This window comes from Pseudochaenichthys georgianus, chromosome 11 (genome assembly GCF_902827115.2).
Source record: "Pseudochaenichthys georgianus chromosome 11, fPseGeo1.2, whole genome shotgun sequence".
NCBI lineage: Eukaryota > Metazoa > Chordata > Actinopteri > Perciformes > Channichthyidae > Pseudochaenichthys > Pseudochaenichthys georgianus.
Window position 1 is genome coordinate 2,661,318 of NC_047513.1, and position 26,507 is coordinate 2,687,824.

At 43.5% G+C, this 26,507-nt stretch overlaps 1 protein-coding gene across 1 annotated transcript in view; it reads right to left on the reverse strand.

Moving 5' to 3' along the window:
• The window catches only part of LOC117455035 (semaphorin-6D-like), a 102,084-nt gene continuing 75,577 nt past the window's right edge, over positions 1-26,507 (reverse strand). The window contains exons 17-21 of the mRNA XM_034094380.2: positions 19,593-19,651; positions 19,366-19,419; positions 3,702-3,943; positions 3,195-3,326; positions 1-2,479 (exon numbers count right to left, since the gene is read on the reverse strand). Coding sequence (XP_033950271.1) covers positions 1,244-2,479; positions 3,195-3,326; positions 3,702-3,943; positions 19,366-19,419; positions 19,593-19,651 — 1,723 coding nt within the window. The 3' untranslated portion in view covers positions 1-1,243. The remainder of the gene's footprint in view (positions 2,480-3,194; positions 3,327-3,701; positions 3,944-19,365; positions 19,420-19,592; positions 19,652-26,507) is intronic.

Genomic DNA, 26,507 nt, shown 5'->3' on the forward strand with positions numbered 1-26,507 from the left:
TGGAAAGGTCCTGTCAAAACGACATAGCTCAGTGCAGTTGACGAGAAAACATTTGATCTTGATTGATATTAATAATAAATTGATAACAGCCTCTTGGATTTAATGCAGTTTTATACATTTTAACATATGTTTAAACATATAGTATAGATCACATTATAAAGAGTCAGCTCTGAGCTTTGGAAGCTCTTGATAGATAAAGGCAAAAGAGAGTGAGCACATTTTGTAATTTGAGAACAATTATACATTAAATATTAATATTTATTAGTAAGAAAATCAATTAAGTCATTTAAACACAAAAAGTAAGGAAATATGTGTTTGGTAGATGATTCCTTTGTTGTAACAAAGCTTCTTGGGAATACATCTGATACCGCTGGGAAGCCTGTTTATTTCCCTTTTAAATGGTGCCACATTTGTGACGAACATGCATTTGTGGGATGAGCAGCAGAGCTGAGTGTGGGTTGCGCCCATGAAAAATGTGACAAATCTCCACACCGGGAACACATATTTATGTATAAAGACATACAAAAAGTGCATTTTGCACGACAGGTCCCCTTTAAGTTCACATCCAACGCGCCATTTAGGTTGTAATTGTGTCTCAGATCCCAATATGGACTCACTATGCACTATCAGTGGCAGCTGCTCTTAACTGGATCCCCATATGTACATGTTTGACGACAGAACCGTCTCCTTCTTATGCTGATGTGTTGATGTTCTGAGAGCTCCATCGAACATGAAACAAAAACCTCATTCCAGTGGGTTTTTTCTGGGTTTGTACCAATCACAGGAAAGGAGAGTGAACACTCCCACGGTCCCAGATTCAGTTCATGTTAGGGCCGCAACAGTACAGTACTGCTTTATTCATCTTTGCAAATCAAATCCGGCGCGGTGCCAAGGTGCGATCCGGACAGCATATCAAAGCGCTCATAAGAAAACTGCATTAATCACGGATTTGTATTAAATCATTAACATCTTTCACGCTGCTTCTGGAATGTTTTTCAGACTCGCCAGTTTCTATCCGCAGTCTGTGGTGAGGAGAAGGAGCCATTAGCAGTCCCCCCTCGAGTCTCTTCTGTGTGAGCAAAGCAGTCACAGTGCTGGGCTTTGGACTAAGAGAAGCAACGGCAAAATAACCACAACTGAAGGGGTTTGAATTAGGACTCTTTTGTGTCTTTCGTTGCATCAATTTAGCAATTTCTCACAATCCCTGCAGACCATTCAAAGACTGAAGAAGCCTCCTACAGTCTCAGTATTTGAATGTTCCCGCCTCTGCCATTGACGATGTTGCTGTGTTTGGAAGGAACAGCGGTTTTGGCGGGACCTCGGGTTTAAGCGAGAGTGTTCTCCGGACGGTTGCGGCCCGCTGCGCATGTGGCCCTTCACTGTAACTGTGCTGCCGCGTCAGGCAGGCGCTGGCGACTGGAGGCCCCTGCCTCTCGCAGCTGGCATTTGTGCTCATGTCAGCCGCCATGCTGTCGCCTGGAGGGCCGTTGCTGCTGCTGTTGGTGTTCAGCCTGGCCAAAAAGTGTGCCTGCTGCGGCGTCCGTTGGTTGAAGCTGTGGTGGCGCGGCACGGCACGGCCCCCGCTGCCCATCTTAATGAGCACGTGGCGCTGGGACTGGTGGCGTGTGACTGAGACACTTGTTCTTCCTGGTCTTTCTGGAATCACCTGCTGCTGGAGTGAGGAGGAAGTAGAGTTGGATGACTGGATGGAGGTGGAAGAGGTGGGGTTGTCAGAGGATGACGAGGAAGAAGAAGCAGAAGAGGAGGAGTTCTGAGTGGGAGCATCCCTTGGCAGAGTGGAGGTGCTGTAATATGGAGCTGGGTCGTTCTCAGGGATCTGCTGCTGCTGATGGTGAACGCCGTTGCTGCTGTTATTGTTGTGCTGGTTGCTATGGTGATGGCTGTGGCTGTAGTAGTGGGAGCTGGTCTGGCTGTGGGGATTATTATTATAATAAGGGTGGTGATTAAGATGATGTGCTCCAGAGGAGGAAGTGGAGGTGAGCACCTTGATGCCACCGGTTCCTGACGCGCTCACCTCGTGGATGTGTTTGAGGAGCTCGTCCAGCGCGGACTGCTCCCCCCCTCTCTGGGGCAGGGACTGCTGGGAGAGGTGGTGATGAGGCAGTCCTCCGCCTTCTGCTGCCTGCTCATCATTCAAGATGTTCCTTTCATCAGGCAGATGCAGTGAAGTTGAAGAGGTAGCGGCTCCATGTGCTGCTACATTGTTCAAACTGTTGCCATGGTGATGAGAGAAGGGGAACACCTGCTGTGTCATAGAGTTCCTGACAACAGCCATGAAACCCAGACTGGATGTGGAGCCACACGGCGTAGGTTTGTGGCTGCTGTCCGCCGCGTTGTTGCAGTTCTGGTTCCTCTCATACTGATGGTGCCGCAGGGCCCTCATGTTCTTGATGGGGAGCTCGGGGGTGGAGACAGGCGTGGGCAGGCCGGACAGATCCCCATCTCCCTGAGACAGAGACTTAACAGAGATACCCATTATTAGAAATGACACATTAATAAGACCATCGTGTTTCTGTCTACGTGCATTACAGGAAAAAGGAATTATCTTTTTTTTGTAGAACACTTCTTTTCATATGTTCTATAAGACACCATGCAGACCTTTTTTAGAGCATCCTACACCATGACTTTTTACTTTTTAATGAAATTTGATATTACTTTTTAATAATCTTATCACGTTTTAATGAATAATAAAACTATGACTCTTTCATGGTATGTAACAACATTTATTTTAATATTTAATGACATACCAAACTAGGACATTATTTTAAGACGTTTTATGACTTCTTTAATGACTTTCTATGACATTTCAACTTCTGACTTTTTAAATAGTTATTATTATTTCAACATAATATTAATCCTCTTCATTTGTAACCGTTTTGACACAGGCTGAACAATTGTGATTCAGTAATTTCTTTCTGATAACACAGGACTGCTCCCAAAGATTCTGGAGGACCTTGAAGTGTAACATCACTGGAGGGCCCCTTTCAGTTAAATGTAATAACATTTTTCATTTGATTTCTTTTTTTAATTCACAAGTTTAAATTAAAATACAAGTTCAATCATACGACACAATGGGGACGTGTTAATTGTTAGGCCCCAACAAGCTATAGGAAGCTTGAAGATAGGTGCCAAAAAGTCCTCTGTGTAGTACTTGTGTAAGCAGGCTGTCCTACCTGGGAGAGGCTGAGCTCGGGGTCTCCCAGCGGCAGGCCCGGGTGCGCAGGGGTGTTGAAGTGAGGCTCTGCGCCGCCGTTGGGGATAAAGGAGCTGTACATCTCCAGGATGGACACGTCATGTTTGTCCTCCTGCCAGACGACCAAAGAAGAAGAGTATATGAAACCTGATCATTTGTTTTGTGATTTACATCCTTTTCTATTTATCCAGTTCTGCTGCTTTGCAAAGAAAATTGTTTAAATTGACAACGTTTTATGTCAAAGTCTGTGTTTTCCCTGACCTACCGTCTTCAGAGTTGTAAACCAAACTGTACAACACTCGCCAGCTCGTCACCCAACCTGCTGTGGTTGACATAAAGCTCTCTGTGTGACGCTGTTGAGTTCTCATTATACCCTTTACGTGTTCTGGTAGCAGTTAACCATCAAAGCCTTTTTACCCATTCAGATACTGGTTTATGACAGGGCATTCTCTTTTCATACATTACCTATATGCAGCAAGTCCCCTACCTTTTTCTGTCCGTCCAGCAGTCCGTTGAGCTTGGCGAGGGACCGTAGAGATAAGGTGTGCGGGACCTCGGGGTCTTTCCCCATCCTCCTGGCCTGCTGAGTGGCGCTGCGGCTGCAGTACCACGACACCAGGAAGCCCGACACGATGGCGCCCAGCGAGAAGGCCACCAACACGCAGGCCAGCAGCAGGGTGTAGTGGACGTTAGCAGCAGCATGCTCCATCTCTGGAAAACCACGGACACCTGAAGACACAAAACACTTTCCACTTAACATAGTTAAAGATTAGTCAATACTTGCACCTTCCGGAATATTTCCAAACCAAAATGAGTTGTTAAAACAGGATGGTGCATGGCCTAGTTACTGTATAAACATAATTATTACAATACTTGATTCAGATTTGATACGGACATTCTGCTATTGAGAAAGAACAGAACGATAAGAACTCTCTGATCAAGGGGCCATGTGCAGTCTTATCAAGCAACAGTAAGAATTTGTGCATTATTATGTCAACAAACTGGGATTTTTGTGCCGAAATTGAAATGTTGAATTCATGAGGCCTAAACTCTCCCCAGGAAAGAAAAAAAAAGAGAAGAAGAGAACGAAAGAGGTTAAAAGACAGAAGGGTAGTAAACACTAACAGGAACAGCAGAAGAAGACAGGCAGGAAGTAAACACGGGTTTATCGGGATGACGTCATAATTCCTAATATCGGACCGATAATTATCGGGCCGATAATTATCGTGCACCACTAGTTAACACATGTTTATGCTAACAGGTTAAACTCAGGTCTGAATCAACTAGTAGATGAATGTCAATCAGCCTTTATTAAGGGCAGAAGTATTCATAACCATACCAGACTGATACTGGATATGCTCGATTACCAGGAGTTTATTGATACTGAAGGTCTCGTATTATTTCTGGATTTTTATAAGGCTTTTGATACTGTTGAACATTCCTTTTTAATGGAAACTCTAACATTTCTGGGTTTTGGTGAACATTTCTGCAACATAATTAGGATGCTCTATTCGGACATATGAAGCTTAGCGCAAGTCCAGACAGGAAGACCTATCACTCCGTATTGCTCGTCATGGCAATACTCGCTCCCTGCATCTAAATGACAGGGAGCGCCACTCCTCAGCTAACCTATCACGCCCCTCCATTTACAAGCCTAATTATCACACCTGTTAATCCCTCTATATATGCTCTCCCCTTTCCTATCAGCTGTCTTCCAGGTGTCAACGCGCAAGCAGCAGCAGGGCTTCGTCCCAGCTCCAGGCATTATTCATCAGCTCCGCAGTCTGGCGGATTAAGCTACAGGCGGCGTTCCCCAGTCGGCTAGCGGTTCCAGCCGGGAGGAAAAGACAAGGAAATCAGGCTCCACGGAAGTTCCTCCGGCTTAATGGAAACGGGCTACTTGACCCAAACAATTGACGCACGCCTTCAGTCTCTCAAGAGGGTATCACTGGCTTCAGGGCCGCTCAAATGCGGCGCTTCCGGCTTCACGCGGAACGGGTCCTCATCGCATGCGAAGCTTTACCCATTCTGGCTTCAACCACAACCCCTCCTGCAGGCAGGCAGGGCTCAAGCTACATCCCATTGAAGCTACTTCCTCCTGCGCCTCACTCTAAAACAGGCGTCAGGGTAGCGCTGGCAAGAGGCAGTTGCAGCAAATTCACGAGATGTTTCGTTATATTGTCATGACATTCGGGGCATGCAGAGCGAGATCACTACCCCTTTAAGAGAGGGGTGTGGCGCGTGCAGGTGTGCTGGGCATGGTATGGTAGAACGAGCGGGATTCATGTTTTCTAGAAGTAAACGAGGCAGCAGAAAAAGGAATGTCCGTGATCTTACGAAACAGAAGAGCTAAATAAATGCAACGACCTCCCAAGAAGAGCTCGCCTCTCTCCAGTCTTTCCAATAAAATGGGTTTTTGAACCCGAAGCGTGTTGCTTCTGCTGGGAGACGACAGAGAGTCACCCCCCCCCCCCCCCCCCGTTTCCTCGACTACGGTCTGGGAGCCGACAGGAAGTTCAATACGATGCATTGCTACCTTTAGTTCAGGGTAAGGTGAGTTCCAGGCAGTGTTGGGTGTAAGCTTCAACACAGCGTTACCTGAAATGAATGGCGCCAACTCATTTCTAATATGCAAAAGACAAACAAATGCGTCTATGATGTATTTTCGATCAGACGAGATCTCTTTCCCCGGTCTGCGTGCGAGGGGGCGGGGCAGTTTACACACACGCAGCTGCTACATGCGGTGGAGCACTCTGCGGAGGTGGCGGAGAGAACGCGCTCCGAGGTGTGGTTAAACTTTACCCGTCTCGACGTGGAGAATGCTCGTTGCCAAAAGTGCAATAAGAGTTTAGCAATTTGTCTAAACATTTATCAAAAGTGCAGCACATTCAGACAGAGGAATGCACCGTTTTCGACTGTCTAGCAGCTCTGTAGCCCCATCCACGAGTAACGTTTCCACGTCAGGTGTCATGTATGCTGGCAGCAACACACAGAGTTCACTAAATTATACAAACATGGGTTAATGATTAGAGGTAACTGAGTATTTTATTTTGTTGGGCCTAGAGTCTTTCCCACGCTGTTTTCCGGGAATAATAGTCAAAGCCGTCAGGTGCAGCATAGGCAAGACGAGAAGATTTGTCACAACTTTAACGAAAACGTCTGCTCCCACCCATATCGTACATTCCTCCACACCTGTAGTCCTGCAAGGACGCTCATCCGAGGTCTGTATGCCCCAGGCGCAACCGCAGCTTTGCCAGTACCTCGCGCCAGGAACCACGTGGCAAATAATCTTTCGAACCACCCCCCCCCTACCCCCATTAACGCCACACATTAGCAGCGGCCGTATATCACTCAGACACTCAATGAGTCTTCGTTTTTATTCACGGATGCTGCCCATCCGTGGGGTTTTGGGGGGTTTCTTTCAGGGAGAAAGAGAAGTTCACGTAAGATGATAGAAGACAGTCTAATCACCCAATCAAGTGCATCTATGTCTCACCGTGGCGTAATTAAACTGCTAATTAAGCTAGTCCCATATCATGGGTCATGTTTCAGTGTTTACCTAAGCATACATCATTTTATGCTGCGCATATTGTCTCATTTATATTGGTTCATGCTCACATGGCTTACGATAAGCCAGGGTATAACATTCATGTCTCATTGTACTCAAGCTAACAGCTGCATTACATTGTCTACATCTCCCTCTTCCCCCGGACATCGACTCGTGATCCTAGATCCAATCCTAGATCTCTCCAGTTTACCTATGGTAAACATGCATATAACTGGTGGTGGTGTCTTAATAGCATTTCAGGGCTTCGTCCAGGATAGGTGCAGCAACCCTGCCGCAATCAAGGTAATTATTCCTCATCCCTACAACAACCAGACGGCCATCCAAGATCTCTCTTCCCTGGTATTTATACATTTAGTGGTAGTGTTCATCTGTGTATGTTTAACCCTGCATCGCAGGTCATCGACCATCGTGTCGGCAAGGTTTAGTGGTAGTGTTCACGTAAGCCCGGCGCTGATTCCGGCCGTCGACTTCCGGGTCAGCATCTTATGATGTACAGTAAGCCCGGCAGCGATTCCGGCCGTTGTTTAGTGGTAGTACGTAAGCCCGGCACTGATTCCGGCCGTCGGCTCTCGGGTCAAGCATCTTATGATGTACAGTAAGCCCGGCAGCGAACAGTAAGCCCGGCAGCGATTCCGGCCGTTGTTTAGTGGTAGTGTTCTCGTAAGTCCGGCGCTGATTCCGGCCGTCGACCTTTGGGTCAGCATCTTATGATGTACAGTAAGCCCGGCAGCGATTCCGACCGTTGTTTAGTGGTAGTACGTAAGCCCGGCACTGATTCCGGCCGTCGGCTCTCGGGTCAAGCATCTTATGATGTACAGTAAGCCCGGCAGCGAACAGTAAGCCCGGCAGCGATTCCGGCCGTTGTTTAGTGGTAGTGTTCTCGTAAGTCCGGCGCTGATTCCGGCCGTCGACCTTTGGGTCAGCATCTTATGATGTACAGTAAGTCCGGCAGTGATTCCGGCCGATTGTTTAATCCACATGTTAATCAATCATTTCATCCATAGATCACTGCAGTCAGCCCACAAGACGTTCCGGAACCTCTGCCCAGGAGCCAGCGCCCAACCCGTCAGGATTCCTCCCCTGCATCTCCTCTCTCTCTCTTAAATAGAAGCCCCCTAGAAAGGCACCTCGAATCAGCCAGGTTTTTTATGAGGAAGGGCTTAGCCGCGTCCACCCTCAAAACATATGATTTCGCTTGGAGAAAGTTTGCGACGTTTTGCTTTTCCGTAGGCATCACACTTAAACCTGTTCTCATCTCCACCGTGTGTGCCTTCATGTGCTACTGCGCCACTGATCGCCACCTCAAACCCCAATACATCCGGGGCCTCTTAGCAAGAGTTAAGTTTAACGTTCGCTGTTCCGATCCCGGCTTTTCCAGCCTGTTCGCAAACCAGTCAGTCAAACTCATCCTCAAAGGTCTCATTAAAACTTTTTCCCCCGTCTTAGACCGGAGACGCCCTATTACACTCTCCACTTTACGCCTCATGCTCTCCAAACTTAGAAGTGGGTTATTCTCCTCTTATATCGATGCGCTACTCGATGCTCTATTTCTCCTAGCTTTTATGCCTTTCTCAGACCAGGCGAATTTAACACAGCTTCCCTTACTTTCGATTCCAATCGAGACGTCAGCTTTTCTGACATATCCTTTTCTGACATATCCTTTCACGTACGTCCGGGATGCCCCGTACGTCCGGGACGCCCTGTACGTCCAGGATGCCCTTTATGTCCAGGATGCCCCGTACGTCCGGGACGCCCTGTACGTCCAGGATGCCCCGTCCGGGATGCCCCGTACGTCTGGGATGCCCCGTACGTCTGGGATGCCCCGTACGTCCGGGAAGCCCTGTACGTCCAGGAAGGATGCCCGGGAGGCATCAGTCGTTTAAATTCTCACATGAATTAACCTCTCCTTTCCATCCATAGATTTCCACTGCATCCCACAAGGTAAGATACTTCACATTCAGTACTTCATACTTCATTTTTTTGGGGGTTCATCGGAAATGGTTCTTCCCTTCCCGATTGATATCCTACAAAACCTGGGCCTAATCGCCAAAACACCATTTCATTCACTTGTTATAAACTGTCATCATTATGTTTCATTTATATAATGTGACCGATAATAAATATGTATTCCATACATCACGTCTCTCCTGATTGAACTATAGTTCTGTATCTTTGAACCCTGGAATGAGCCCTAGGTTTAAGGTTTTACATGGTATTCGACAGGGTTGCCCTATTTCCCCAAAATTATTTATTCTGACCACCCAAGTTTTAACAACGCATATAATCTTTCAAAATGTGATGTATCCATTCATGTGATGATTCCACTATTGACTCTATTAGAGTGGTACCTGAAGTGAAATATTTAGGAATAACATTATCTAAAAATGATATCAGGAGAGAAGATCTTAATATTTGTAACCGTATCACAGATATGAAGAAATCTCTCAGTCGTTGGTTAACTAGAGATCTTACTATTTTGGCAGAGTTCTTCTTACTAAAGGTATATCTAAATGTATTTATCCAAGCCACTCATGTTTTGTCTCTTCGGCCAATATTAAAAAAAAAAAAACTCAATTATTTTCCAATTCTTGTGGAGAAATAAAACTCACTACATTAAAAAGTCACAGCTTGTTAAAGAATATGATAAAGGCGGAATTAAAGCTTTAGACTTTGAATCGATGATTGGAACAATTAAAATAAAATGGTTGAAAGCTTTTTTGTCCCAGCCAGAATCCATGTGATTCCATATTCCAAAGGCCATATTTAAACGTCTAGGAGGGTTTGATTTTCTTTAAAATGTGATTTTGAGGTTAATAAGATTCCGACCAAATTGTCAAATTTTCATAAGCAGATACTTCATTATTGGAAAATGATATTTACCCACAATTTTTCTCCTCATGGATCTACTTTATGGAACAATAGAGTGATTATTATAAACAGAAAATCCTTGTTTAGGAGTGATTGGCATGAGAGGGGTATTTTGTTTGTTAGTGATTTACTAGATTGCAATGAAATACAATATAACGTGTACTGCTAAAGATTATAAAAAAATCTGTAAAGCAATTCCTGTACCACTTATTGAAATGATTCATAATACTTTACTGTACTCAAATGTTGTATCAGTTTTACCTAGTTTGGAATTTATTGGCGATACTCTTAAGAATAACAAATCTATTAATGCTTCTTTGAAATCCCACTTTTTTCACAATTTGAACAGAGGCTTATTTCCACAAGGGACCGATTTAGACACTTTATCTGTAATGGAAAAAGCTCTATCTTATTTTATAAAATGGCCTATTTCTCCTAAAGCTAAATAAACTCATTTTAAAATTGTTCATAAAATCTACCCGGTTTTTACTTTTTTAAATTCAAGATTTAAATTTGAAGTGGAACCATGTTCCTTTTGTAATTTATCTGATGAATCGTTGGAACATTTATTTTTCTCATGCCCTTTTTCTAAATTGTTTTGGTCGAATGTGAGAGATTGGTTGTTACTTAAATTAACAAACATTCCGGCCTTCAAAATATATCACATTTTATATTTTATTGATAATTTGGATTCTCCCATATCTGATTTGGTAAATATAATTATTATTTTGGGTAAATACCATTTACATTGTAGTAAATGGAGAGGAAGCAAGCCCTCCTTTCCCTGTTTCATAAATGAGTTCAAGTCCTTTTTTCTGTCCCTTAGGAAAATACAATCTTGTAACATGTCTATAAAGATTTGCAATGACATTTCCAAATGGTTATTATTTTAAGTAAGCTTAATGCCTCTCAAATGTTTTTGTGCCTTTATGCTTTTTTTTCTCTCCCCCTGGCTCTTATTGGATGTATTATTGTTGTCTTATTGTGAATGAATGTCTTGCACTTATGTTGATAAGTTGATGATATCCTCACTGAGCTTTTTTATGTTTTAAACATGTTCAATAAAACATTTATAAATGAAAACAAATAAAAAGACTCCTCGACTCCTCTGTCCTCCGGTAGTGACCCGGAAATGAATTTCAGCGCGCCATGTTGACGGACATCTCATTTCTCTAAATGCACTTCGAGGACCGAGGACCGAGCTCTAACCGAGGAGACACTGATGGGTCCTCCACGGCTCCTTCGTGGATGCATTTCCGGGAACAGAGATGTTTCAAAGAGTCGTGACGCACGGCCGGCCTTATCTCAGCCAATGACAGCTCTGCATGCATCCCCTGGATATTATTTTAGAAACTGCTTTCATCGCGTCGCGATGTTTCCAGAGAGAACAGCTGTGAGGTCCGTGCAGAAAGCAGAGCAGTGTGTATAATATATATCACTCAGTATAACAGGCCTACTCTCTTTATTTGCTTTAGTTTAGTAGATATCTACAAACAAAGAGTCGATATTTTTCTAAAACCATTCAGTGCTTCACAAAATAAAATACACAACGGCTGTAGCCTGATTATGTGTGTGTGTGTGTGTGTGTGTGTGTGTGTGTGTGTGTGTGTGTGTGTGTGTGTGTGTGTGTGTGTGTGTGTGTGTGTGTGTGTGTGTGTGTGTGTGTGTGTGTGTGTGTGTGTGTGTGTGTGTGTGTGTGTGTGTGTGTGTGTGTGTGTGTGTGTGTGTGTGTGTGTGTGTGTGTGTGTGTGTGTGTGGTACAGTGCGTAGACGCAGCGGACAGACAGGTCTCAGTTGGTTTGGTGTCCTCTGCTTACTTTTAATACTTGTAAATAACACTTTTGGCCGTAATTTCTTTTCCTCATTGTAGCGACCAGAGGGGGGGGGGATATATATCCAGTCTCTGATAGTGTTACGTTATTATGAGAGTACTCTGTTTGATTATGAAATTGTATAAATATGTGTGTGTGTGTGTGTGTGTGTGTGTGTGTGTGTGTGTGTGTGTGTGTGTGTGTGTGTGTGTGTGTGTGTGTGTGTGTGTGTGTGTGTGTGTGTGTGTGTGTGTGTGTGTGTGTGTGTGTGTGTGTGTGTGTGTGTGTGTGTGTGTGTGTGTGTGTGTGTGTGTGTGTCCGCATCTGTAGCCTGTTATTGTCTCATTATACCGCCCTGTGAATGAATCAAAGTAAATATAGAAGTGGTCATGAACACATCTGTCCATCAGACAGAGGCTGCTGTGCCTCCTGTCATCATTAATGGACGTCTCTTTAAAATGACCGCTCAGAGGAGAGGAGTTCTCATTTCTCTAACCGCCTGCTGCTTCCCCTCCTCTCTCCTCGGCTCCCCTCCTCTCTCCTCGGTTCCCCTCCTCGGCTCCTCCGCTCGCATCTCCTGTGGGCGGGACTAAGTCTCGAGTAGGGGAGTCGAGGAGGGGAGTTAGAGAAATGAGAAAGGGCCCAGAAGAAGACAGGCAGGAAGTAAACACTAACAGGAACAGCAGAAGAAGACAGACAGGAAGTATACACTAAAGGGAACACCAGAAAAAGACAGACAGGAAGTAAACAGGAACAGCAGAAGAAGACAGGCAGGAAGTAAACACTAACAGGAACAGCAGAAGAAGACAGACAGGAAGTATACACTAAAGGGAACACCAGAAGAAGACAGGCAGGAAGTAAACAGGAACAGCAGCAGAAGACAGACAGGAAGTAAACACTAAAGGGAACACCAGAAGAAGACAGGCAGTAAACAGGAACAGCAGAAGAAGACAGACAGGAGGTAAACACTAAAGGGAACACCAGAAGAAGAGAGGCAGGAAGTAAACAGGAACAGCAGAAGAAGACAGGCAGGAAGTAAACACTAACAGAAACAGCAGAAGAAGACAGACAGGAAGTATACACTAAAGGGAACACCAGAAGAAGACAGGCAGGAAGTAAACACTAAAGTGAACAGCAGAAGAAGACAGGCATGAAGTAAACACTAAAGGGAACAGCAGAAGAAGACAGGCATGCAGTAAACACTAAAGGGAACAGCAGAAGAAGACAGGCCGGAAGTAAACAGGAACAGCAGCAGAAGACAGACAGGAAGTAAACACTAAAGGGAACACCAGAAGAAGACAGGCAGGAAGTAAACAGGAACAGCAGCAGAAGACAGACAGGAAGTAAACACTAAAGGGAACACCAGAAGAAGACAGGCAGGAAGTAAACACTAAAGGGAACAGCAGAAGAAGACAGGCATGAAGTAAACACGAACAGGAACAGCAGAAGAAGACAGACAGGAAGTATACACTAAAGGGAACACCAGAAGAAGACAGGCAGTAAACAGGAACAGCAGAAGAAGACAGACAGGAAATAAATACTAAAGGGAACACCAGAAGAAGACAAGCAGGAAGTAAACAGGAACAGCAGAAGAAGACAGGCAGGAAGTAAACAGGAACGGCAGCAGAAGACAGACAGGAAGTAAACACTAAAGGGAACACCAGAAGAAGACAGGCATGAAGTAAACACTAAAGGGAACAGCAGAAGAAGACAGGCATGAAGTAAACACTAAAGGGAACAGCAGAAGAAGACAGGCAGGAAGTAAACACTAAAGGGAACAGCAGAAGAAGACAGGCAGGAAGTAAACACTAAAGGGAACAGCAGAAGAAGACAGGCATGAAGTAAACACTAAAGGGAACAGCAGAAGAAGACAGGCAGGAAGTAAACACTAAAGGGAACAGCAGAAGAAGACAGGCAGGAAGTAAACACTAAAGGGAACAGCAGAAGAAGACAGACAGGAAGTAAACACTAAAGGGAACAGCAGAAGAAGACAGGCATGAAGTAAACACTAAAGGGAACAGCAGAAGAAGACAGGCATGAAGTAAACACTAAAGGGAACAGAAGAAGAAGACATACAGGAAGTAAACACTAAAGGGAACAGCAGAAGAAGACATATAGGAAGTAAACACTAAAGGGAACAGCAGAAGAAGACATACAGGAAGTAAACACTAAAGGGAACAGCAGAAGAAAACAGACAGGAAGTAAACACTAAAGGGAACAGCAGAAGAAGACAGACAGGAAGTAAACACTAAAGGGAACAGCAGAAGAAGACAGACAGGAAGTAAACACTAAAGGGAACAGCAGAAGAAGACAGGAAGTAAATGAGGAGGACGCTGACATGTGAAGAAAGAGCAGCAGAGAGACGAGGAGGAAGGAGAGATGAAGGAGAGAAGAGATGAAAGTGATTATTGTTTGTCAGGTCCAGATACAGCATCAAAGCCTCTCTAACACACACACACACACGCGCGCGCGCACACGCACACGCACACACCAGTAACAGAGAGAGAGAGCAGAAGGCGAAATAAAATGAAGAAAAGACACAGTCTGCTGTATGAAGCTCAGTGCAAGTTCAACCAGGAAGTCTGTCTTTACTCATTCATTTACTATGTCTGTGTCACTACTCTCTCTCCTCTCAATAAGTGATCCCTCCCCAGCTTTACCAATCACTTCGCTCTATTCTCACAAGCCTATCATAGCGCTCCGCTAAACCTTTCAAAAGCATCCAGAAGCTCCAATACATTCAGAACAGCGCTGCTAGGATCCTGATGAGGGTGCGCAAATATGAACACATCACCCCCATCCTTAAAGCACTACACTGGCTACCCGTGGAACTGAGGCCTGAATTCAAGGTCTCCGTCCTCACCCACCAGTGTGTCCATGGAACGGCCCCTCCCTACCTCAAAGAACTCCTCACCCCTCATACCTCCTTGCGGACCACCCGCTCCAGCAACTCCAACTTCCTCAAACCCCCCAGGACTAAGCTCCGTACTATGGGAGACCGGGCCTTCTGCTCGGCTGCTCCCAGTCTGTGGAACGCTCTCCCCGACCACATGAGACACCACAGACCGTGGAGGCTTTTAAAAAAGGCCTCAAAACCCATCTCTTCAAAAGAGCCTTTGCCTCGACCTTTTCATCCCCCTTTTATTTATTTATTTTTTATTTTTGTATTGCTTTTTTTATTAATTCTACCGTGTTGTCTAATGTTTACTTATACTGTTCATGCTCACTACTTGTAGCACTTCGGGATTTGAAATCAAATATGAAGTTCTTTATAAATGGAACCCATTATTATTATTATTATTATTATTAAATCTGCTCCCCCCTCTGACAGCTGTCATTATATATATCCCAGACTTTAAAATATCGATCTCTCTGATCAGATATCAGTGTACACAGCAGAAATGCTGCAGTAATAATAGGACTACAGTGGGTTGAAGAGGTCAGAGCAGATAGGTGGTGATATGCACAGATTCATTGTCCATATTAAAAAGCATACAATCAACAACAACTGTCAGAGAAGACATTCAAATAGAACTTAACCACAGCCTGTTAAGACTGCACAGAGGAGGCATAGATCTTCAGTTCTGCTGGGTGCCTGCACATGAGGGGTGAAAGGGAACGTGCTGATAAATTAGCAAAAAGTGCACTACAAAATGAAATAACATTACCAGTTCAACTTGGTAAAGGAGAAGGAAAAGCAGTAATTAAGAAAAAAGGGATGGAGATCTGGCAGAAGAGGTGGGAGGAAGACCAGAAAGGCAAAGAGTATCACAAAGTACAAAAGACAATTACAATTAATATTTATAAAGAAAGAAACAGAAGGGAGGAAATCATGATGGCTAGACTCAGACTAAATCACACAGCTTTGAATGGTACGCTGTATGTCATGGGGGAAAGTGACAGTAACAAGTGTGCGAACTGTGCAGTAAAAGATAACGGAGGAGCTATAACCGAGGAACCACCAGACCATCCTTCAATTAAATCCTCAGACACTCGCCCGCACCCTTACTGTGTATCGCTCACTGATTGGACGAGGCAGTGCACGCACTGATCTGATGCTTCTTGACATGAGAGCAGTTTCCCAGCGGAGTGAATAAAATACATGAACCTCACGGGAGTCACTCCTCAGTTTATACCGTGTTTTGTTTCAATTCATGTTTCATTTAGTTACAAACATGTGATCTGAACAATAAAGTGGTCAAAAATCATTTTCTTCATTTATTGGAAACATTTTCATGATTGCTTTTTTCGTTATTTAAGAATGGCGTTTATCTTTTTTGAGAATAAGTTCTTATTTTTTTAACGTATTTGGGTCTACAACAGATGATACACATGTTTGTGTCAGTAAATGTGTACTAACAGAGGCGGGTGTGTGTGGAAATAATGGGGACAGAGCTGGCTACTGTCAGACGATCAGCTGTGCAGCGTCATCACAAACGGACGTCGCTTCACGTGACGCTCCGGAGGAAAGGACGTCCCATTGCTCTTAAAACTCATTTCCCTGCTTCTCGTGGTTTTCTTGCGTCTCTCCATGCTTCCCTGGTGGGAGGAACTAGACGCAGGGAAACGACGCAAGTGAGGGAAGCAAGGATTTAATTTAACCGAAGTGAGAAGGGCCCATGGGCTTCATTTGAACACAAACCCCCTGTTGGTCAAAGTGTGTAAAACAGGCCGATTGGACATCTCAACAGTGTGCAGCACACTGTAAAAAGTGGCAGTGAAAGCCACAGTTATTTACAGTGTTTGTGCACAACCAATCACAGAGCTTGATAACTAATCACGGGGTTTGTCAAACAGAGCACATGGTGTAGTCCTAAATGATAGTTGGGGATTCTGGGTAGTGTAGTGTCATCTGCCATCCTTTACTCCGAAAAAATATTTGTTTCTCCGAATCGAAGGGGAAAAATACAAAAGCATTGCACACAATTTAAACCAATCAATGTTGTGTAATTAACAAGGATAATCTGGTGTTTTTTAGTCGATGAGTAGTGCAGATATCACTGTAAAATTAATCGACAGTAAGGGGAATACTTACTTCCGGGTGTACAATTCTCCGTTATCCAATGGGAATGGACGCTGACATTGCCTTTAAGGGCAGCCGACATAAACCAATGCCGTGCTTCCATGACCGTCAAATACCGCCGCAGATGGGAATACATTGCAATCAGTTGAAAACTATTTGCGTCCCTTTATGACGCTGAAGGAGCCTAGGAGCGTCACAACTGGACGGCACGGACACTGACCAAACTTCGCTCCTGGACGATTATGGAGTGAGAGTGTGTTGGATTATTGCACAGGTGTGCCTTAGGCTGGCCACAATAAAAGGCCACTCTGAAACGTGCAGTTTTGCTTTATTAGGGGGGGGGGGGTCCCAAAACCAGTCAGTATCTGGTGTGACCACCATTTGCCTCACGCAGTGCAACACATCTCCTTCACATAGAGTTGATCAGGTTGGTGATTGTGGCCTGTGGAATGTTGTTCCACTCCTCTTCACTGGCTGTGCCAAGTTGCTGGGTATTGGCAGGAACTGGAACACGCTGTCGTATACGCCGATCCAGAGCATCCCAAACATGCTCAATGGGTGACATGTCCGGTGAGTATGCTGGCCATGCAAGAACTGGGATGTTTTCAGCCTCCAGGAATTGTGTACAGATCCTTGCAACATGGGGCCGTGCATTATCATGCTGCAACATGAGGTGATGGTCGTGGATGAATGGCACAACAATGGGCCTCAGGATCTCGTCACGGTATCTCTGTGCATTCACAATGCCATCAATAAAATGCACCTGTGTTCGTCGTCCATAACATACGCCTGCCCATACCATAACCCCACCACCACCATGGGCCACTCGATTCACAACATTGACATCAGAAAACCGCTCACCCACACGACGCCACACACGCTGTCTGCCCTCTGCCCTGAACAGGGAAAACCGGGATTCATCCGTGAAGAGAACACCAGACGCCATCGAATGGGAGCATTTGCCCACTCAAGTCGGTTACGACGGCGAACCGGAGTCAGGTCGAGACCCCGATGAGGACGACGAGCATGCAGATGAGCTTCCCTGAGACGGTTTCTGACAGCAGAAATTCTTTGGTTATGCAAACCGATTGTTGCAGCAGCTGTCCGAGTGGCTGGTCTCAGACAATCTTGGAGGTGAACATGCTGGATGTGGAGGTCCTGGGCTGGTGTGGTTACACGTGGTCTGCGGTTGTGAGGCCGGTTGGATGTACTGCCAAATTCTCTGAAACGCCTTTGGAGACGGCTTATGGTAGAGAAATGAACATTCAATTAACGGGCAACAGCTCTGGTGGACATTCCTGCTGTCAGCATGCCAATTGCAAGCTCCCTCAAAACTTGCGACATCTGTGGCATTGTGCTGTGTGATAAAACTGAACATTTTAGAGTGGCCTTTTATTGTGGCCAGCCTAAGGCACATCTGTGCAATAATCATGCTGTCTCATCAGCATCTTGATATGCCACACCTGTAAGGTGGGATGGATTATCTCGGCAAAGGAGAAGTGCTCACTATCACAGATGTTTTCAGATTTGTGAACAATATTTGAGAGAAATGGTTATTTTGTGTATATAGAAAATGTTTTAGATCTTTGAGTTCATCTCGAAAAATGGGAGCAAAAACGAAAGTGTTGCATTTATATTTTTGTTCAGTCTATAATACAAGGTTCCTTGTTTCTGGAGGAGTTTGATGTCTTCCTAACCTCTCCCATCACGGGGGGGGGACACCTGGATGTGCCACTTGGAATATGCAGTCGCACTGCTCTCAAGCAGAAAGCAGAAGGAATGCAGGCAGATGAGCCTCCGTCACAGAGAGTTTTATGACTGTGAGAACGCTGGCTTCTAAGCACCACAGACAGGTGATTCAGTGTCTCCAGAAGTTGGGGATATCTCCAGTGTTCCCAGAATGTTTACAGCAGCCCCCCAATATGTGGATTAACTCTCTGTAAACTCGTTAACAGGTCTATCGAGAGAGAGGCTGGTCAGATTTGACATGGCAACCCACCGGGCAGTCAGAACCTCTGGCTGCTCTGTGACTTGTGATGTGAATTCTCCTGCCGATACTTGTAATAAACATCTGTGTTTGACATCAAAGCTCCAACTCGCCTCGTGTCTCTCTGCAGAAGTTTCCCTTACAGATATTACATTTGCATTGATTTAATTTGTATAACTGGGGATCAAGAGAGGGGGTTAGGGATTGTGGGTCCTGAAGCTGCCCTAATTACCAGGGAGTCTCCCAACGACACGGGGTTTCTCCTCCAGGGAAGTTTACTGCTCTCATAGAGTACTGTAAAACACCACTATACACACATACAGACACAGACAGCGAGCAGCTGGTGAACATATAGGGTGCTGAGCAGTGGTGGGAAGTAACTAAGTACATTTAATCAAACATTATATTCATCTCAGAGGCCAATATTGTACTTTTACTCCACTACACTTATTTAACACTCAGTCAGTTTACAGTTTGTATATGTAATAACACCTGATATGCTGATATGGTGAAATGCAATACTGTACTCCAAACAGTATTTCAAGTATCTGAATTTGGCCAACTACAACACTAAATTGCTCTTTAATTTAGAAAAACTGGAAGAAATTACAACTATAATAATCAATGTTGCATAACGAGTACTTTAACGATTGATAATTTAATAATTCTTCTGAACTTTATATAGTTCTGAAATGGGCCACTGCACAGAACGATTACTTGTACTTTTTGTACCTAAAGTACATTTAGATTTGAATACTGTTGTACTATTACTTAAGCCACATTTTTAAATCAGGTTTTTACTTTTAGTAGAGTATTTTAAGACCATAGTATTGCGCACAGATCTCTGTATCTTTCCTACGACTCTGCTCATGAAATTGAAGAAAAGGTTTTTACCATAGGCTGAGTCAGCCGCAGACTCCTGGTTCCGTACAGTTGCCAACACATTAACTGCACAGACAAAAACAACACAGCAGTGAAATGATGCAGCAAAAAGTACATTTATGTCTATCACATTTTTCCAATCTTATTTACTGTCAGGTTTATATCGTGACTTTACAGTGTGAAACTCTCATATTACAACTGCTATTGTCAGTCCTGTGGCTGGAGAATGAGTTTCTCACCATGACAGCTGTCCTGATGAAACAAGTGGTCACCTTCAATATCCTGTTCAAACCCGGCCCTGCACAGAGATACACAGAGAAAGAGAAAGGGGAAAGAAAGAGAGGAATTCATAAAAACATGAGGCCTAATTTCAGAACATTTCCAAATTCTGAAGTGCTTTCTTTTCACATATTAGGAAAGAGTTTAGATTTTGTTTGGTATTATAGAAACATCTTTGAAATAATGTCTAAATGTGACGACAAAATGTGCTCTTAAATTCCAGAAGACAAGAAATTCTACACTAAAACTCATCTCAATTGTAGACAATGGGACTGATTTACTAGCATATATTAATACAGTAGTAACCGGCGTAACTGTTTCCCACATGTAAGCTGTATGCAAACTTTAACAATGAAGATAACTAAAGCAGTGACACATTAATCATCTCAAAGCATTTCATTACAATTGATATCAGTGCAGCAGGCCTAACGTCTTTCTTACTTTTTTAAGGACAGTATTATTATAGATATTTTTCCAGAGGGGATGGTGTGTGTCAGAGATGGGGACTCGAGTCTGCGACTCGGACTCGAGTCGCACTTAAGTCGCACACACAGAGACTTCAGACTTGACTTGGACTCGTGACCAAAAGACTTCAGACTCGACTTGGACTCGTGTGTTGGGACTCGTGAACAATCATTGTGTTTTCTATTGTTGGCGTATTAAAGGTGGGGTAGGTACATTTGAGAGAAACCGGCTCGAGATCGCTAGAATTTAAAAATACACAACCGGAGATAATCTGCTAGAGGCTGCTACTTCCTTATAGAGCCCCTCCTCCAACACACACGAACGCGCACATGACCAATGAGGGCATGAGAGAAATGTGTGCCCAGATGGAAGGCTGACAGGCAGGTAGGCCATCCAGTTATTTTAGCCGGGCTCATTACGCAGACGTGCGCGCCTCTGTTACTACCTTGTAGTAACACAATGGCGACCGGCGGCACACCTGCGGCTGTACCGCTTGTAATTAGGTTCAACTACAACAACTTCGAACAAAACGCCGGCGGCACCAACAAAAGGAGCGCACACTGCAAAGTCTGCAATATCAAAATCAAGGATGCTGGCGCAACAACGTCGAATTTCATCAGGCACTTGAAAAGTCACCCGGAGAGGTCAGTCACATTAACGCATATGGACAGTTAGCAAACATGTTTAGCTCAGCATCAGCTATGTAATGCTAACTTAGCTTGCTGCTAGCTTTGTAACTGAATATTTGAAAAGATTAGTGAATTGCTTGCTTACTGATTTCTGATTCTGAAGTGTTTTGCTTATAAGTTGTTTGCATTTAGCTAAAGTGTGATGTTTTTCCTCATATTGCATTGCAATAGCCTGTTTAAAGTGATCATATAACAAACAACTAATCAGTACTGATACTGTATGCTAATAGATATAGGAGTGATAATAACACAGTAAATGCTTTGAATTTCTTAGATATAGCTGTGCAGTATTCTTAACAGACTGGATAGCAGCAGACAATAGAAGGCTTATTACAACCAGAAGAGACATGAGACTTTTATTTTTTTAGAGACTTGAGACTTGACTTGGACTCGTGACCAAAGACTTGAGACTTGATCAAGTCTCACCCCACAAAGACTTGAGACTTGACTTGGACTCGTGACCAAAGACTTGAGACTTGACTTGGACTTGCAAAAAAAGACTTGTGAACATCTCTGTGTTGGGGAATCATTTGCTTAGGTATTTAACCTTTGACACAGTTAATCATGTTCTCCTTTCCAATGGCATAGGTCTACGGCCTCGGTATTTCTGCTATCTCTCTTAAGGAGAGGCAGCTTGGGATCATTGTTGATTCCAGTTTATGAGCACAAGCTGCCATGAGGTCGTTTATTGTTCAGAGACTCCTAGAGGCCCTTCTTTTCTGGAACGTAGGTTCCCTGGCGCACATTCTTTTCTATGGACGACAGCTCTAGTTATATTCAGGGTCCATTTTGTCTCGCTGATGAAGAATGTTGATTATTACATTCTGAACTAGTTAAAACCTCGAACTACAGAAGAGATCTTCAGAATTAGTTTGGCAGCAGCTGTCACCTCGTGGCACAGCACGTGTCTTGTCAAATTCTCCGGCCGTAACTTCTTAATAAACCTTCAGTGTTTGCCATCAATTTCCAGCTCTCCCTGTGTCTAACATTTAACCCTAACCCTATTGCTCCAGAAGTTTCCATCACAGTGTGCAGGTCCACAGATTTTTTTGAAGGGGGCACCATGCTGATATCGGTTCCTCTGCAAGGGTTTTGAGGAGAAAGGCAGATATTCCATGTGGCCCTGGGGCCTTCTCAGATTAGATATGCTTAAAAAGTGATTGGACCTTAGGTGGGTCAGTCAACAGCTTTGCGTCCGGGTTAGTAGCAGGGATGGACTCTTAAACATCTGTCCATTCAGAAGGGAAGTCCTCAATTTCAAATCTCAAGTAAAAGTCATTAATTTGTGCTTTTGGCATGGGTCATCAGGGTTAATGATATTATTAGACTATTAGACTTTAGCTAATGTCTCAGATTTTTTTAGAGTTCATTGTAGAACATTTCTGCTCAATAAATTCCTTTAGCTTCTTTTAAACAATTTTAAGTAGCATTTTATCCCCGTATTTAAAAGCCCCTTGTTGCTGTGGGGAGACGGGTTAGGTTCCAGAGGAGGGGTTATGAGTCCTCCAGGCTGTGGCAGGCACACAACATGCTATCCTCCAGGACTGCATACAGAACCTCCTCACTGTATGTGTTGCCCTCTGCTGTTCTTCATTTCCACATTTCTAATGTAAGCTATAAAACCTTTTTCTCTCAAATGTTCCATCCTTCCTCTACCTGCATGCCTATATCTCTTCATCTTTCCCAGGAGGCAATGTTGCACTATTCTGCAGTGCTTTTCCACACTACGTTTGTTTTTTAGTGACTACATTTTAGTTTGATGCTTCCGAAAACCCCTAATATGGCGGGCCTGAATAAATATGTGCTGAATCTACTTGTGGACAAATAAATAGAAAGAGAGCCTTTCTGTTAAAACAACAGAGCAGAATGTCAGAGATATGACAGGTCAATCAAGTGAGCAGAAGCTGTGATGTAGAACGGAGAAGTGTTCAGATCAGATCAGAGCCGCCACTCTTAATGAGTTTAACCGGCTAGCGAGGGTAGAAAATTACACAATCCCACACGGCTGCATTCAATGGCTTTATATTTATTTTGGTAAGTCATCAACTTGGCGTTCTCAACATAGTCAGTGTGACACAGATTATGAGCGCACTGCTGTGTTGTTGTCACAATAACAGCTAACAACAGTCGTCAAATGACTAACAGTTCAATGTTTTGCTCCGTATTTGTGTGCTTGCGGACTGTATTGTGTGAAGCTTTGATGCTAAAATAAGCAGATCAGGACGAGCTGTGATGTGATCTTCAGTGACGCCAATCGACCATAATCACCAAACTTGTCTAACTTTCCTCCACAAACTCTCCTATCAGCCTCTGGGATTCAACAAACAGCAGTGTGCAAATACATTATGATTAGGGGTGTAACAGTATCCGTATTCGTCCCGTACCGTCACGGTTCGGACGTCACGGTTTGGTGCATGCAGTCACATGACGAATACGCCTTTTTTTCAAGAGTGGGAAAAAAGTCTGTCATTCAGGGAAGTATCCACTACACTATATATAATCCAGGGGGCGGTATTGCGCCTAAAAGCTGTTTGCCAGCCGCCCTTAAACAACAAATGAAGAAGAAGAAAACACAACGAAACGAACAAAATACAAGAAGAAGAAAAGTTAGTATTGCGAGTTCAGATAACACACAGTAGCTAGAAGACCCACCTGCTTCTTTTAAATCAGCTGTGTGGGAACATTTCGGGTTCCCTGTGGACTACAATAACGAGGGAGTGCGAGTGGTGGATCGGACGAGGACGGTGTGCCGGCGTTGTTCGATGTAATGTGTAATGGTAACACAAGCCAAAACATGCTAAATCATGCTAAATCATATCAGAAGACATCACCCAGATTTGGCAATCACCGGTGCCTGCCAAAAGACAACAGCAGTTTAACAGCTTCTATTTTGTATAGGCTTCACCCTCTAAGGCTATCGCTATTGGGTAATCCCCTGCGCACCCGCGCAGCACTGAAAACACTTGTAGTCCACGCCCACCTGCGAGGTGGGCCCCACCTTCAGACTCACTTCCGGTATAAATAGGAAGGAGGCCCGACAATCTGCTCTCTCTTTTCTTCAGCACCCCAGTACTGAAGCACTGTAGAGACACTAAAGAGTAAAGGCTCTTTCATAGTGAGGTATTGAAGCCTGTTTCATGTCCAATTGATGGGGGGTTTTTTTACATTGAAAAGGTCCCTGTATTGTACAATTTTGTACAATACAGGGACCGTTTCAATGCAAAATAAAGTCCATCAATGCTTTTTTCTCTTTTCTTGTGTTACTAAGAAAATACTTACTTTTAGATACACTTTGATGTATGCAACACTTAACAACTGATAGAATATGAAGTACTTTGTAAGGAATTGGGTTTCTTTTAATGGTCGTTTTTTTTTAACACTTGTTTAGTTAACCTGTTAGACCCCAAGCCTGTTTTTCAGGTCTCAAGCTCGAAAATGACATTTCCAGAACAAATGACCATATCTTCCCTTCTAAAAGGGAAAAATGAATGATCTTTTTTCTCAAAGTAATGATAAACCTGTGAGTTGGATGTAGAAAAGTCAGAATCAATATAGATGTTTTTTATTTGAAAGAAAATTCAGATTGAACATTATAGTGTCCGTCCAAAAATCATTTTTTACTTAAAGTGAAAACTACACTTGGATGATGGTATGGTAGACTAAAAGCTTTAGGAATCCAAAGTAAATCATATAATAAGTACCCTGTATCAAGATTGATACAAAACAAGTGACATTTGACCTTTTTAGAGAGGTTTAGCAAAAAAAACTCCACCTCTGGGTTGATTTGGGTGGAAATTAGCGTTTTTGCCGTTTCTCTGTAACCCATAGATTTTTGTGATTGACATCTCTGTTTAACCGTTAGAGCCAATATAATCAAAGGGGAATTTCCACATACACACCACATGTTATCAAAAAAAAGTAGGGGCTTCGCACATGCAGTTTTGCCCAGAGCAACATTGTATTAACCTATGGATTAACCTTCAGCAGCGTTTTTATCGTTTTAATACCATTGAAGACAACTTTTGATCAGACAACAACGAAGGTAAGAGACATTGCCGTTGTTGCTACCTAGCGCAACGTGTTGTGATGTCGACACCCTCTGTCCTTAGACCCTCTGTCCTTAGACCCTCACATCGTACAAGGAAAAACTTCCAGAGAAAACCCCCAGTTTAAGGGGGAAAAATGGGAGAAACCTCAGGGAGAGCAACAGAGGAGGGATCCCTCTCCCAGGACAGACAGACGTGCAATAGATGCCAGGTGTAAATCGAAGAGATAATACATTTTACAGCATATAGACCGAATGTTAGGAAATGCATGTGTCTGTAATAAGAAGATGAATCCACGAGGATGTGTTTCACTCTGTGTGAAAACAACTGTAAGCACTTAAAACGCATAGAATGGTTCATTTCCAGACATACAAGGCTAAGGCAGTCTCTGTGAAGGTGTGTGTGTGACTGTGTGAGCCTGTCTCCCTCCTACCCCGCCTCCCCCATTCCTGCCATCTAGTCAGTAGACAGAGGGAGGTGGAGTTTAAAACAGTCACCTTACTGTATTGTATTGTCCTCTCTAAAACACAGTGTCTGTAAAGTTGTGGGAGACTGTGTGAGACTGTCTCCCCCTACCCCCGCCTCCCCCCTTCATGCCATCTCTTTGTTTTTGCTGTAATGCCAGTAGACAGAGGGGTGGAATTAGTTTAAAACAGTCACCTTACACTTTAGTTGTCCTCTCTAAATTAGATGTAAGGTTTTTTAAATGATTAGTATTAATTAAGGGCTATTGTTATTTTGGTTATTCAGTGAGACAATGCAGTTTTTGATTTTAAATTTCAAGTTTCAAGGCTTTATGTCATATTCCCATTGTCACATTGCCACAGTGTAGATATCTCAATGAAAAACATAGGTCAACATATATATATATATATATATAGAGAGAGAGAGAGAGAGAGAGAGAGAGAGAGAGAGAGAGGTCTCCCTTGGAAAAGAGATCAATGATCTCAATGGGATTTTATCTGTATAAATAAAGGTTTGAAATGAAATGAAATGAGAGAGAGAGAGCACATAAAACAGATAAAATACTGCAATAGAATGTTTTGATATGACAGATTTGTGCGTAATTCTCTCACAAAGGAACTGAAAACCTATGCAAAACCTTAAACATTTTTGAAAATAAAATACGTACACAGAAACACTGAAACACGGAAACACGGAAACACAGAAACACTGAAAAAACTAAAACACAGAAACACTGAAACACGGAAACACAAAAACACGGAAACACTGAAGAAACACAGAAACACAGAAACACTGAAACACTGAAACACTGAAACACTGAAACACAGAAAAAACTAAAACACAGAAACACGGAAACACAAAAACACGGAAACACTGAAGAAACACAGAAACACAGAAACACTGAAACACTGAAACACAGAAAAAACTAAAACACTGAAACACGGAAACACTGAAGAAACACAGAAACACAGAAACACTGAAACACAGAAACACTGAAAACACAAAAAAAACAGGCTTGTGTGCTAGTATGGTTTTTGAATAAACACATCAGTATTTTAAAAAGTCGATGGGAGACTGATACAATTTTACTTTTTAAAATGAAACACAGATACAAACACTCTGTTTCTGACTAAATTAATCCTGGCAGATTTATGTAAAGTATAAGTGTCTTGTTCAGATAAGAAATCTTTAACTGCAGACACAGTCATTT